This window comes from Bactrocera neohumeralis, chromosome 2, assembly GCF_024586455.1.
Source record: "Bactrocera neohumeralis isolate Rockhampton chromosome 2, APGP_CSIRO_Bneo_wtdbg2-racon-allhic-juicebox.fasta_v2, whole genome shotgun sequence".
In the NCBI taxonomy this organism is placed as follows: domain Eukaryota; kingdom Metazoa; phylum Arthropoda; class Insecta; order Diptera; family Tephritidae; genus Bactrocera; species Bactrocera neohumeralis.
In genome coordinates, this window is record NC_065919.1 from 58,837,608 (window position 1) to 58,853,648 (window position 16,041).

The 16,041-nt window shown below is 39.1% G+C and overlaps 1 protein-coding gene across 2 annotated transcripts; it reads left to right on the forward strand.

Moving 5' to 3' along the window:
* The first annotated feature begins 793 nt into the window (after window positions 1-793).
* Window positions 794-15,688, forward strand: LOC126751537 (uncharacterized). 2 transcript variants are annotated; one of them, XM_050461887.1, is made up of 17 exons: window positions 794-2,439; window positions 2,506-2,684; window positions 2,749-2,910; window positions 2,968-3,107; window positions 3,169-3,350; window positions 3,411-3,814; window positions 4,537-4,856; window positions 4,931-5,375; window positions 6,270-6,302; window positions 6,366-6,446; window positions 6,505-6,611; window positions 6,672-6,742; window positions 6,805-10,342; window positions 10,430-12,187; window positions 12,275-12,693; window positions 13,281-13,518; window positions 14,111-15,688. In XM_050461887.1, the coding sequence occupies exons 1-17, from the start codon at window positions 1,615-1,617 to the stop codon at window positions 14,548-14,550; spliced, it is 9,342 nt and encodes a 3,113-aa protein (XP_050317844.1). In that variant the 5' UTR covers window positions 794-1,614; the 3' UTR covers window positions 14,551-15,688. The 2 variants fall into 2 exon arrangements, with proteins under 2 accessions (XP_050317844.1, XP_050317845.1); XM_050461888.1 differs by having other exon boundaries at window positions 6,508-6,611.
* The last annotated feature ends 353 nt before the right edge of the window (window positions 15,689-16,041 follow it).

Genomic DNA, 16,041 nt, shown 5'->3' on the forward strand with positions numbered 1-16,041 from the left:
TAAGGCTATAGGCATCTCAAAATACCGCCAGGGTAGTATCCTGCATGAAATATTGGGCATGAAAACGTTGTCAGTGCGATAGGTGCCGCGTTTGCTCACACCAGACAATAGTCACAACCGAGAAGCAGCGACGAAACATTGATGTCCTATTGTCCGGAAGTTTACTGGGTCAACACATGCTATATTAAACTCAACTGAAAAAAGAAAGGAGTACCGTTCTTTTAACGGACTAGAAGTTGATAAAAAAAGTGCTTATTCTCTCCAATAGGCAACTTTAATATACCTCGCCGTCCATTACTAAATCGAATTTCCTAGTTTTTATATAAAGAAGAACAAATTTCCCGTTTCACATTCGAGTTTCTAATGATCATCGTTTCTTATAATTTCATGACATCAAGAAGTAAAACATATTGAATCCAGATTGGATAATGTTAAAACTATAGGTTATTCACTCAAAATCGGACGAAATCATTAAAATTATAACTTTAAAGTTTTAACGGAAAATTTAAAAATTTACAAAAATTCCTCTGAAGCGTTATCGTTGTTACAGTGTTACCAAAATTCCCTTAATAAACCCAAAATTCTTTCTCTAACTTCTCACATTCAATACTGCTTGCATTTACTGACTATATATTTTTTTGTACTTTTTTAAATATTCACTTCGATGTTTTAAGTTTGTAAATTAAATTTTTAATAATTTAATTTATTTATAATTTATTATAGTTACCAAATCGTGCAACTCTGCAGAAAATAAAGTTCGCTGCAACTCTCACGAACGATATTAAACGACGAATAGAGAACGAAGCGCAGAACGAGGAAATTTCATACATCCGTGGAAAAAGAGAAAATTAAACAAAAGGACATTATACAAGTGCATAAAATAATTAAAAATATAAAATTTATAATATTTTGCTTTAGTTTAATTATATAAAGGAGTGAAAAGTGCGTGGATATTGCAAAAAAACAACAAAGAAGTAAACTCGCTCAAAGCAACTAAGAGTTGTGGCTGCGGCAACCGAGTGAAAGTGTCGCGGAAATTCTGGGCTTCGTCCGCCCGCACCGCGTTGCGCTGTTTTTATGCGCTTTGTTGGGCTCCGCTGCTGGACACAAGTTTGCAGCGAACGTTTTTGCAAACGGACAAAACGAAAAATGCACTTAGCGAATGAAGTAATTAGAAAATAACAGAAAAGGTGGACAAAATAGAGCCAAACATTGTGAAAAACACGGATGGTGGGAAATACGGAAATAAAGTAGCGAATACCAACCGAACAAGTTAACGAATAACTGGCGCGTGCAACTACATTCAGTATTGCCTTAAATCGAAAATATATACATAGTTTTGTGATAAATTAGACAAATTCTATGTCTAAAATATATGCATGCAATAAGAAGAGTAATTGAGTTTATAACATAAAGTTGTTAAGAGCAGTCTTTAAATGCGACCTCGTCCGTTTTCTACGTCACATCGTGGTGCTTGCAAGTGCGAGCGCGAAAGATCGCCATCATTGTAGATGTCGCAGGTACTGCAGCGTCATCAAGTCAATTGAAACTAAATTGTGCTGGTGCAGTTGAATTGCAACTGCATTAATAAGCACATAACTTTGAGTACAACTAATGGAATCAAGAAAGGCAAAAGATCTACGAGTGCGCGTACGACGCATAAAAGTAAACTCTTCCACCTGCAGCTCTAGCACTGCCCCAATAGCAGATGCTGTTTTTACATCAAGTAAGACGGAAGTTACTGACGAGATGGAAACGGAAACTCCATGTACCAGCAAGAGCACGTTGGTGCCATCTAATAGATCATCGCCTTCAACCTCTGATGGCGACGATTTCGCAACCGTGCATTTTAAGCTAGCAGCCGCATTAGAAGCTCATCTTCTTGATTGGCAAAGCATGAAATCTGCACTATTAGCTGAAGCTAAACTTAATTTCAAACTTAAAAGTCGTAGCAATGAGAAGACAGAAGATAATGAAACCGAACCACAAAGCTCTGATGTAGAACACCAAGATTCTGCTACAGAGGAGACGCGATTGAGTGGTGTGCTATTAAAAGCGCGGCAAGATAGTGATAGCAGCAGTACTAGTTCCAGTGACGAAGACGACGATGTGCCTGAAATACTTCTGCTGTCGCCAAAACCAAATGTGGATACCATGGACACTGATCGTTCAATGCTATTATCAAAACTGCCGTTTTCGGATCCTGGTGTGTCGGTGGTGGACGATAAGAATCCAACTGCGGCTTTATCAAAGATACTCTCTCTGCCACCATTTGATCCACATGCACCCCATTTGTTAGTGCAATTAATCATTAAAAATGTAGTTTCGCTTACGCAATTGAGTCAGCGGGAAGACAATGTAATTGAGGTGGACATTAAGAAAAGCCTTATAGCGGAGTTAGCAGTTAGCAAGAAGCATCGCACACTTAGTCCATTCATGGTAAAGTAAAAGTAAAAAAATTAACTTTGTTTATACTAATGAATTTTTCTTTCTGCTTATATGAAGGATGCATCCAACATACATGTAAAGCACAGTAACGATGAGTTCTTTACATTTTGTTCGTGTAAAAATTGCTTGAAATATCGTGAAATTGTCATACATATAATGGTAGAGCAATTTAAAACGGCGCACATGGTGGTAATGTTACTGGATGTGCTAATAAAGGCGTACGGGCCAATGCTAAAGTAAGCAATCATATTTCAAATATCAAAACTTTATTACTTAATAAGTAAATATTAATATTTACAGAAATCGGACCGCTTACAATAAGTTTGAAAAACTTTTGGACGCTAATAAGGAAATATACTGGATAGCGTGTGGTTTTGTCTATAATAAAAAGGCTGAGCATATGGATTTCATATATGATGATTCCTTATCAGATAATATGATTTTCGTGCTTTTTAGTTCCATGTGAGTGTTATAAATGTATATCAGTCCTTTTATTTAACTTACATTTTTTTATTCCAGACTAATGGTAAACAACCCTCTGCTTTTGCTGCAAATATTAGCGTTTCACGTGGAATGCATCGTTAAGGCATATGCAGAAGGTTTTATCGAAATTGTTGAACCCGACAGCAATAAAATACCTGCTGAGGAAATGTTAACATGTATGTGTACAAACATAGAGTAAATTATTATATATGAGTTTATTTACATTTACTTTTACAGATATTTTGGATGGTTATGACGACTTGTGTCGCATATCGGAACAAATTTCCAGCTATTTGTTCGCATTCGAAAACGATTTTCTACGCAAATTCAACTTAACATGGACATTGCTGTGTCAACGCCTATATCAGCTACATGTCTACTCTAATCTCACTGATACCATGTTGGCTTGTATTATTACTGTAAGTGTAGTGTTAATTTAAATTCACAACATTCTTATTTAACATTAATATTTTAATTAGTTGAAAGAGGACGAACTAACCTCGCGACATGCCTCACTTATCAAAAAGTACATTCAGTTTGACGATAAAATGACATGTGTTGAAAAACGTTGGGCTGACGTTTGGAATGAACTTAACAAATTCAATTTGTCGGAAGCGGAACGCAAACGTCGAAAATGTCTACTAAATGTTCATCGCATATTCGATACTGTGGTACAGGATGCGATAGCCTTCTCATTGCAAGAATTCGATGATGACAATGATTTCTACGACTTTCAATGTCTGGAAAATAGGCAGCTAGCCTGGCAAAATATAATGGCATATACGAAGATGAAATGGCCGGATGGATTTTTCAAACCACCAAATACCTTGGTGTGCGAAGACAAGTGCAAGAAATGCAATGTGCTATTGGAATATCATACAGAGTGAGCTAATGGGCTTATTTTCAGAAATACTATTTATATGCACCTCGGTAGTAAATTGTAGTGAATAATTCGGTGTTTTTTATTACAATATTTTTATATACCCTGAACAGGATGTATTAAGTTTGCCACGAAATTTGTAACACCCAGAAAGCAATGTGGGAGATCCTAAAAAGCATATTTATAATAGATGAGCATGACGAGCCGATTTAGACATGTACGTCCAGTCATTCAGTTTTGAGGTATCGATCTGAAGTTTTGTACACGTCTCTTCTCGCCAAAAATTTACTCATTTGTCGGAATCGCCGATGTCAGATCACTATAGCAAATAGTTGTCATACAAACTGACCGAACAAAATCAAATTTATGTATGGATTATTTTACTTGAACTTGTTTATTTAAATATATAAATAAACTAACTTAAATCACTTGACTAAATATCAAATATTAACAATATCCGATAACTTAAAACATATTATGTACTGCGACGATTATCTTCGTAGGATGGTATTAACCCAAATTTTGTCTGATTAACGCTTTTAAGACATTTATATTTTATTAGGTTTTGAAATGGTTCGACACAATCATAAAAAACTTGTTTGCCCTTTTAAGCTTTAAAGAAGGCACATGTGAAGGGTATTAGTATCGGTGCAGCCGAAGTGAATTTTTTTTGTTGTTGTTTTTTTTTTAATAATAATGATTTATAATATTTTATTTTTATTTAGGAATTGCAAGTGTATTACATGCTCTATAGCTGGAGGACCATTGCCACCCCGACGCAACTCGGATAACACCTGCTACAAGTGTATGGCGCAATCGCTAATAGAAAAGGAAGTTAATCTGTACGAGTCGAAAATTTTAAATGTTTGCACAAGTGATGATTTTCTATCATTTGTGAGAAGTAATAGCAAACGTAAAGGTTCCACACAAGATGATCTGGACGATGAAGTTTCCAAGACATTGCCGGCCGTTGAAGGGAAAATTGACGACACAATCGAGTTGGGACAATATCATATAGCCTGGGCTGTTTTTCAGCATTTAAATAGTATGCTCTAAATTCTCTTATAATAATACTTTCAAAATGTATTTTATTGATTGAATGTTTGTTAATTTATGCAGATCGAAAACGTTATAGATACACATCTATTGACGAAAAATATTTTTGCAAAGATTGCACCAGTCCATCTTGCCTGTTAGCGCGTAAAATACTCAACAACGAAGTGACACATACTCTGTCTCTAAACTTGGTGCAATACTACCAGCAACTGTCGATGAGTATCGAAGAACTTCGTGCTATACTGCCAAACATTATGTTCTATAATCGAAAAATGATTGCTTTTAACATTGGATTCGATTTAGCGGATGTTCACGATCTAGTAGTGAAGATATATTGGACATTTATAATTTCTCTTTATGCTAGATATTTCATGGAGTTTGATCTTAAGTGCCCATTGAACTTAAGCTACTTTGAGTTGGAAAATAGTGACATTAAGCTGTGCACAGATAAAATAGTAGGCAATAAGGATGACACAAAGTTCGTTAAGTTTCTAGATAAAATAAAAAGGTAAGCCAATATTTATTTCACAAATTTTAAATTTCGATTATTACTAATGAATTCAAATAAGATACTCCTATAAATATCCTTAAAATTTATACTCGATAGTAATTATCGTTCGTTGCCAGAACGAACCATTTTGAATTGCTGAAACATTCCATAATTATATACTGAACCGGTAGTATTAAGTTTGTCACGAAATTTTAACATGCAGAAGGTCCAGAAAGTACACGAACTAGTCACTCAGTTTTTGAGATATCAATATGATATTTTGCACATGTTCGTTTCTCAACAAGAAGCTGTTGACTTTTCGGGCACGCCGAGATCTTACAACTATAGCAAATATCTGTTATACAAAACTGTTTTTATATCTCAACAAATCTGCTGGAAAAACTTGCCATTGATATGCTAAGAAGACTGTGGAGGATTTGAGGTGTCCTGAATATGAATTTTAGTTGAAAATTTTTCCATCACGTATTTCATTTTAGTAAATGGTGATGGTTTGACCCCTACACCGCTTGACTACAACACAAAAAATTCATTACTATCATTTCACATCAAACAAAATTACTGTAAACTAACAAAAAGTTGAGATCGCACCACTTTAGCACATAACTGCCATAGAAACTGACCTCTCAAAATCAAGTTAAAGATCGAAGATAAAGGAGTATAGACCTTTATGCATTAAAAAATGCACCGGAAAGGTGTTATAGTGTCGGTGCAGCCGAAGTAACTTTTTTTAATAAAATTTTAATTTGATATTTTTATATAAAATAATCTTTATAATAATATTTGCCGATCTCTGCAAGGTTTATTTGCTTTTATATCAAACGAATTTTGTTTTTCATTCCACTTTATTGTAATTTGTTAATAATATTTGTATTATCTTTTATTCACCTATAGTTTATCGCCTTTTAAAAGTCAAGTCGAATCAGAGTAAGTATATAGAGACAACTTTTTGTTTTTTTAATAATCAATTTCTTTATTTTTGAATTTCAGTTTTGCTTTTACTGTTGATGTACACACTGAAGAGATTCAAAAGAAATTGGATGAACTTCTTAATTTCGACGATGCGCAAAAGTATGTACATATTTCTATACATTTTCAGAACACTTTTAAATTATATTAATAATTGCAGCAGCCCGGCCTTAAGTGACCAAATCCCACCGCCCATTACCAATATCGAAGCAACGACTGTTGTCGAGGATCATCCAAAAAAGAATTGCAAGGAGAAAATGAAGAAATGTATGCAACATAACCTTGAAAAATTCCAATTAATAACTTAATTTTTATTTTATTTTTTAGGTTGTTTCGATCATTCGGATTTGGGTGATCACTGCAAAGAAAATCATTCCAGCAAGAAGCGCATCAAAAAGGTATTTTTTTTATTGGGTTCTTAATATATAAAAAACAAATAATAACCGATTACTGTCTGCAGGAGTGCAATCATGCTCGCATGAACGAGACTCGCGATAGATTACGTAAAAAACTATCGCAACTGATAAATGCGCGTAAAAACATGAAAGCTGCGGCAGCCGCAGCGGCGGCAGCCAATGATCCACAGCAGCCGCCGCAACCACCGGTGCTGCCAGCTCAAACAACAACGCCAATAGCAAGCACGAGCACCAAGCAGCCACCTTCATTAAAGGCGGTAGCTAAAGCAGCAGCAGCAGCTACCGCCGCCAATTCTAAAACACATAATTTCACCGGCAACAAGTTGGAGGATGATGATGACAGCTTGGTTTGTTTAAGTACATTGTGTAAACGTATTAGTCATCTGCATATGAATCAAACTGCTTCGAGTGGGCAAAATGCGCAGCCAACAACGGAAACGCCCAATGGTGTGGGCAAAAAAGTTACACCCGCTGCAGTAATGGGCTCGTCCAGCATTCCAATGGCAAAGAGTGCAAATGCTGCCGCCTGGGAAGCAGCTAATCGGGAAGTCACTGCCAGCAAGATGGCTAATGGCAAAAGTGCTTCAGGTGGCAGTGAGAAGGGCGGTGGTGGTAGTGGTTCACGTGATTTGAGTGTGCTGAGTGTTTACCTGAACAGCTATTCGAAAGAGTTCCTAGATAATTACTCTCGAGATCAATCAAAGGTGCGCAAGTGGATAAATGAAACGTTGAGCTACATCGAAGGTGGAACGGGAGCTTGTAGTAGTAATGGAAAAAAGCCACAACCGCAAACTACCAATCCGAAGAAAGCTGCTAAAAAGGCAAAACAAAAGCAACGCAAAGAAGAGGAGAAACGCATTATGGAACTGCAGGATCTGCGCGGACAGTTTCAAGATATCTACTTCAAGGAATTCACTGACAAACACAAACTTAAACTGTTAAAGGGCAGTAAGAAACGTGACAAAAAGCAAATCGGTGAACTCGAAACAAACATTAAAAAGCTGCAGCGCGCTAAAGCAAGAGTGGAAACTGTGATATTGGAGTTGATTGCGACAGTAAAGCAAACAAATGCTGAATTTAAATTTTCCTATTTGCCTACAAAGGAGCAACAAGTGGAAAAGTTGAAGGCAATTGAAGAGAACGCCAGCGGCGTCGGTACAAGTGTGAGCCCTGATACCAATGTAAGCTCAAGCGTGCCATCCACAATCGCCAACGCCATTGATGGTATTAATAACCTGAATGCCGCTACCGGTATTGTGCCTGGCAGCAGCAGTTATGCACTGCCATCTGCTTATGCACATGCCAATGTGCCCAGCGCATCATTTTCTCCTTATCAAATTGACTTCCAATCTTCTCAAAGCGCTACATTGGGCGCAGGAGCTGCCACTGCGGGTTACGGCATGATTCGCGCACCCATGCCGACACCAATGTGCTATGCACCGCCGCCCCATCAAACACTCTCCCCAGACGTTGTCGCTGCCATGGCGGCCAACGCTGCCTGCAACTCGAATACCGACCCCTCCAAACGCATCGTCACAATACGCCGCGTTAACTTGCCAAACGTGCCAGAGCCACGTGTCACGGTCACCGCCAAGGGTAGCTCTCCGGATAAGGACAAGTTACTCTATACGTTCGTGAATGGTCAACTGGTACCCACTACGGCGCCGCCAATGACGCAACTGCCTCTTCAGCAGTTATCCAATGTCACGGAACCCCGAGTTACTGTCAGCGCCAAAGTCAATCCTGCGGACAAAGATAAGTTGCTCTACTCATTCGTGAATGGCCAACTGGTGCCAACATCGACGCCACCAATGACACAATTGCCATTACAACAAATACCTTTGCCACTGCCAATGCAGGCTCCATCGCCACCGCCGCCCATTGCTTCCAGCGAAATGCCGGCGGAACATTTATCATTAACAATACCACCGCCACCTTTATCAAAAACGCAACTGAAAAAGGAGAGGCGTCGTGCAGCCAAATTAGCTGCCGAACAGGCAGCAGCTTTGGCGGCGGCTAAAGAAGAGCAACTGCGACAAGAGCAAGAATGTGCGCGTGCAGAGAAGGCGAACCAACAAAAAGTAAACAAAAAGAGCAAATCGAAAACCGATGAACCAACACAACGGCGGACTGAAACAACAACTGCTAATTCGAAATCAAAGAATAATCCTGGTAAGAATGCGGTTACGCCCTCGGCGTCAACCACTTCTGTGTCAACAGCGGACGCTGTTGAGGGAGTACCCAAGAAAGGCAGTAAACCACTAATATCAGCATCACAACGACGTTCAGCATCCACAACTACTTCTTGCTCTGCCGGCACATCCTTATCTGCCACACCAGTCAACAGTCAAATGAACACGAGAGAAAATTCCGTGAGCAGTCAGAAGCCGACATTTGGGGCAGCTGATAGAGCCAAGAACATGAAAATGATGAACAAATCAGCTTCTCAGCAACACAAAACTTTGATTCAAACCGAAAAAACAATTCCGTCACAAAAACAAAAGGACATAGTTAAAGGACAACAACAAACCAATAAGGGCAATGGTAGCAATAAGAAAGCGCTCGAATCTGAAAACAAAGAGAAGGCAAAATCGGCATCTCCAGAGCCTTCAGAAACTGTGGAAGAAGAAATTGAAATGAAAAAGCGAAAGAAGCGTAAGAAAGAGCATACGGAACGAGAGCGACTTATTGACAATGGTCAGTTTGGCAACAATCCTTTTGCAACACTGCATACGCAGGATTCTGATTCCGACTGGTATTCAGATTCGTCAAGCTACGATGAAACAGACTCGGAAGACGATCAGCAGACGAGCCCAGTTGTCATTGTCCCTCAAAAGACAATATCAAACCCGCCTGTATCTAAATCTAAGGTAGCACTAAAAGCAACAACGACTACTACTACATCAGTTCCGATGGCATCGACAACAACAAATGCTGCACCAGATGTTGCAAAGCCAAAAACAAAAACTAGTGGGTTGAAGACAAAAGATGAAGGTACTTCTAATCAGCAAAATCTAAGATCACAGAATAAGAAAGGTAAACAGGAACAGCGAAAAGATGATGGGGGAGCCAAAAAACAACAGCAACACCAACAAACTGTCACACCACCGCCACCATCTCAACAACAATCGTCACAACCAAAACAACGATCTGCAACCCAACCACAGCGTAAAAACGATAAGGATAGGGAACGAGAACGAGACAGAGACAGAGATACGGGAAGCTCTAAGGGTAAAGCCAAAGGAAAGGAAAATGTGCAAGCGGGGCAAAGCAGTCAGCCAAGTGGTACAGTAGGAAATAGAACTGCCGGCACAACTTCTGTTGTGGGAGCTACTACGCATCGAGAACTTCCATCGAAATCTGGTCGTCAATCGTCACGACAGCAGAAGTTGACTGAAAACCCATCACAAAAACCAATGCAGAGCCAGTTACAAACGCAATCACAGGATCCCCCACGCAACAGAGGGGGACGAGGCAATAGAGGTGGCGGTGGTAATGGTGGTTGCAGCGGTGATGGTGGTGGAAATGATTCACGTCCAAAACGAGGCGGTGGACGTTATGAGCGTGGCGGTCGTGGATCTGGTGAGTTCCTAAAATTATTAAAATTTAAACACGTTTATATTATTCGATAACGCATATTATAATACAAAATTCATCTTTCCACTCAAGGTGGTGGCAATGGTGGGACGAATCAAAACTCCTCTCGTCATTCTGCTGACCCCAACCATCAAGTCTCCGGTGCTAGTGCCAGCGTTGAGGGTAAACCGCTCTCTAAGCGCGCACAACGACAAGCTCAACGCAATAAAAAGTTCCAAAAACAACAACACTTGCACCACAATTACGAGGATTGCGGTGCAGGCATACCGAATAATATGGGCTACTTCAACCCGGATGAAGTTGTGATACCACCAGATCCGCAGCCCTCTTTACAGCATATACAACAACAGCAACGCCAATACAATAGCTTGCCGCAACAGCTCCAAGCGTTACATATTGGTGGCAATTTAAGTGTAAAAGTAAACGGTCAACCCCCGATGCAACCCAGTTACGCGAGTGTAAGTAATGGCGGTAATAATGCCACCTACCAAGGTATGGTTCCCGCACTAAGCATTATGGATCAATTAAATCGTGGTGTGCAGGTGGAAAATTTGTCGTTACCGCCCGGCATTACGCTCACCAAAGTGGATCCGGTTAAGAGCGAACAGTTGCGCCAGAAGTCCGAATCCATACGAAAACTATCCAAACCCTTGCAGCAGCAACAGGTACAACAGCCACAATCATTCCATCATAAGGCCGGTGCAACAATTATTGCACCACCTGTTGCTCCGGTTGGCAACTATTTCGGGGCAGCACCATATGCAGGTGTGGCAGCAGCAGCCGCTGCATTAGAGCAAAGTGGCATCATAATGGTTGAAGCAAATCCGACCAGCAATAATAACAACAAGAAAGCCTCTGAAAAATTTAATGCAGGCAGCGGAACGGCAACAGGTGGTGGGAAACCATCAAAAAGTAAGAAGCGACGTAATAAATCGAAACAAGAGAGTAATGCACGTGCTGCAAATGCCGCTGCTTCTACTAACGGTCCAATTAGCGGTAATATTGGCGACATCGCTGCTGATCAGAAAGTTAACGGACAGCCGAAGATGATAACCTTACGAAATCCGATGTTCCACGGTGGTGCTGTTAATGCAGCGGCAACCATACTACAACAACAACCAGGACTCGTAACAGGCCGCCCGCTTGGGGGATTGCCGCTAGCCGCACCAATACCTATGGATCAACCAGCTGCAATAATTAAGAATGAGAATGGCATGTTCACTATACGCAATCCGGCGTTACACCAGGCCGTAACGAATGGCCTAGCATTGGGCGGTTATCGGCAATTCGGTAATGTAAGCTATTATACGCCGCAAGAAGCCGCTGCCGAGGCTGTTAGAGCCACTCAGCTGCAGCAGCAGCAGCAGCAACAACAACAGCTAAACTCTGCCAACCAAATGATTTCAACGAACAACAATGGTGACGGCAGTAGCGCCTCTTCGTCTTCGGCCTTCTCATATTTTTCGAATACCAGTTCGAATGCGAGCAGCGGCAATGCGCCGGCCTCGTCGTCTTCGTCGACTGGCAGTGTGGGTCCCGGTACAATTGGTAGCACACACAACACCATCAGTATTAGCTGTACAAGCATTGATGAAAATGGTGGCAGCACTTCATTAACTGGTAGTAGTGGCTGCGGCGGCGGCGGCGGCTTGACGGGTGATGCCGCGATAATTGCGCGCCCATCACCACAACAAAAATGCATCTCGGCCATTGGTAGTGAAGTCAAGAACGCATTACAGCAAAAGCAGAAATGCAAGGAAGGCACAACACAATGGCCCTCATTCGTGGGACAGGAGCTGCAAAATACTGTAGTGCCGGGAGCAGATAACTGTAAGTTAAAGCTTTGTGCAAATTGTGGATAACCAGAAATAATTCAAACCCCAATTTAATTATAATCGACTCCATTTTAATTTTCAGTGGCAGCTGCGGCGGCGGCAGCAGCTTATTTAGGTGGTGCAGGAAATGGTTGTGTTAGTAATGCCGGTAATGGTGGTGTTGGTGGTGGTGCAGGTGGCTGTTTAACCGCAGCGTCGTTGCAAGAGAAATATCAACAGTCCAGCTACTATAACGGGTTTGTTGACGTTTTCCCACCAACAGCGCAGACCAGTAGCAGTCAAATGTCGACACCAGTCGTGCATTCCGCCAATACCGGTTCGCTATTCGATAGCGCCAATGATTGCCATTTACATCACCATAATTGCGGTGAGGATTCACCGCCACCCACCATCACCGGTTATAATTCATATTTGGATGGCATAACCAATACGGGTGTAATACGCTACGACGACGCTTCGTTCTTGAAAAATTTAATACCAGGACAAAATCTCAGCAATGAGGTGAGTTATATTTTAAAAATTATTTTATCTAAATTGATTTCGTTATTAAATGAAGAGCGCATATTGTATTTCTATTAACAATTTATTAATTTCGCAGTACCCGTTTTAGTATTAAATAAAATAATCCCGAATCTCAATTGTTTCAACTATTAAAATATGAAAAAAAACGCTTGCCGAAAAATTGTTGAAACCCATTGGCCTCCTTGTTTTTCACGAATGCTCTTTTGGCAAGCACTAAAACTAAATCACATCGTACTTTTGTTGTTGCCTTGTAATAAAAAATGTGAGACTTTAGGAATACTGCTGAGAGAAACTTTAACTATTCTTACTCCTTCCTTTTTTTTGCTTAGATGACATGAACTAATATATTTTTAACGGTATAAAATCAAGATAGACATGTAGGCGTTTAGAAACTCGCTTTAAAGTAAAAGTAACTACGACGCTTAAACACAAAAAGAATATTCAGCTATTATAACTTTTTATATGTGAAATTGAATACCGAATATGAAACAATTTAACAAATTTTCGATAATTTCTATGAAATGAAAGTTTTGCCATTCTTTATACATAAAATTTACTTTAAAAAGGTCTCCATTCACAACATAAACGACTCGAATTTTACACGAAGTACGACATCACCGGTAGCACATCGTGTGGAAATCACGCCGGTCTACCGCAGTAGGCCAACGTCAACGACTACGAATATATACGAGCATTGTCCAACATCAGCAGCACTCACCCAGAATGCATTGAGCGAGCAACAGGCGAAATATCATCCGACAGTTGTGCCCAATTACAATGATACTTTAGCCGATTACGGGAATGGTAAGCAGTCTATAATAAAAATGAATTAAATTTAAAAATATTTATAGACTTAAGTACATTAAGGGATTATTAGGTGTAGTCTGACTTAAAAAAATTACAATTTTTTGCCATAAAATTATTTTACTCTATAATAGCTTTCAGAACAATGCATGTAAAGTTTTATGTATATGAACGTTACAGAGGTCCCAAGAACCCTTTGCTAGTATTCGAATAACTCGAAAAGTATTTTTCATACTTTTTATTATACAACTAAATTTGTAAGTTTAGCCCCTTCGAATCAATTCTTAACCTAAATATTACAAAAATAATAATAATTCCCGATCCTGTGGTACACCGAGCTTTTAGCCGAACTTCTGACAGATTTGTAAAAGTATTTGACAAGCATTGAGGTTTGCCATTACCTTTTTAGAGGGAATCGCTTTTGAAAAGGCCATTTTGATGTTAGTTGGAAGCTCAAAGTAATATTGAATAGTTTAGGCCTATCTGAAAAATTACTAACCTAACTAATAACTTCCATACTCTTACATATGTATGTATATCTGCAATTGATACATATACGCTTTATAATTGAAATATTCTCATTGTTATTCAGATGCTGGCATGTTTGCAACAAATAATCTCGTTAATTTGAATGAGCTCGACGCGGGCAGTGCTGGCACGGAATCTGATGTTGAATCCTATCAGCGTTATAATTATGAATATGAGAGTCAGCAACAGCAGCAGCAGCAACAAAATGCAATGCTCGACCTAAACGAACTGCTAATCAAGAAGAGTTCACACAGCCCGCATGCGCAATGCGCTTCTCCATACCTAGACGAAGCGGCCATGGACAGTTTTGTGCAAAATATCAGTACTTTACAAATATCAGCAACCGCAGATGAGCAATGCGGCGGCCACATGAATGGGAATGGCAATGGCAATAGCGGCGTCGGCAGCGGTGGTGGTGGGAACAATAATGGCCGTAGCAGTGTGGGTGCGGCCGGTATTCCGAGTAATTCTGCTACCACAACGACGGCTAATGGTTGGTGGTAAATGCAAAATGCAGCGTTTTTGCTGTCGCCCAATATCTATTCTAACGAAACTGCACACAAGTGAACATATTACAATACAAGCTCGAACATATGAATACAAATAAACATATTTACAAATGTACACAAACCCACACACACATACACATGTCAACATGTTGTTTATGTTAACTATAACCGTTAAAAGTCTTAAATTGTCAATTTAAGTAAAACGTCAAGATGTCAAAGAAATTTTTCTGCACCAGTTTACATTGTCGTGTAGTGACAGCTCGTCGGTCGGTGGGTCATTCGTAGAATGGCGCGCAACTGTTTTTCGCAATTTATACACACAAGTAATAAAAAGAAAGCGAAGAAAAAATAATAAAAAATCTATCGAAAACAAGTAAAAATAAACGAAAGTTTTGTCACATTTGAAAATGCGATAACACAAAGTTGCAAAATACACATACATACATATATATACAATAATGATGATAAAAATTAAACTAGAATGCGAGTAAAATACATACATACATTGAAATACATCATAAAAAAGAAAATTACATAGATTAAACACTGCTTTCATTTATTTGTGTCCGTGGCTTATCCACATTCGAATTTAAGTAAGGAACATACATTCATTATATCACAGTTAGTTCCGGTTCTACCACCACTACATGCACCGGGTAACCATAAAGACACGGAAATACAAAACAATTTAATTGAACAGCTGTGTGCATTCATGATTATGTTGCACGTATATGTGCATGCATATACATATGTGTGTGTGCAACATAGGGGAATTTAACAAATCAAATGGTTTTGAATATACGAACATTTTGGAGGCACATGCTTGTGCTCGTGAGTAAAGAGTGCTGCACGTTCGATGGTGAACGCCTGCACCAAAGTATTCACATTGACCTACATATGTATGTACATATTTACATAATATGTATGTATTAAAAAAAAATGTCTATCTATGTATGTGCAAGAATTTTATTTTTCTATTTTCTTTCAGCTTTTGACGCCAACTCAAGTTGCGAATTAGCAAATAAAAAAAGATAATTGTAATAAAGAAAAAAATAGTAATTTTTAAACGTTCAAACGCGAAAGAAAATCCCGATGAACATTGTAAATAATAAATGTGATGTATTAAATATGCACTTTAAGGTTGTTTCAATTAAATTCATATGTGTGAAGGTATCATATTCATATAAAGTAAAATAAAATTTTCTTTTAAGGAATTAGTTCAATTTAAGGTCGAGGTGTTATCGTTTTTGCAACGTCAGAAAGAACCTCTCAAATAATTTTTAAATTATAAACAGTAAAAGCAAATACATTTTCTCTTATTACATGGTTCCAACACCGTTACATCTTCTAATTGAAATATATTGGGTCTATAACTACCTATATTCGTGCGATTTTTTTTTGCCAAAATTGGAAAGTTTATTTAAGAAAAACGTACAATAATATGCAGATATTCGAGTCTCAATCCCTGCAGCAGTATAGCAAGGCA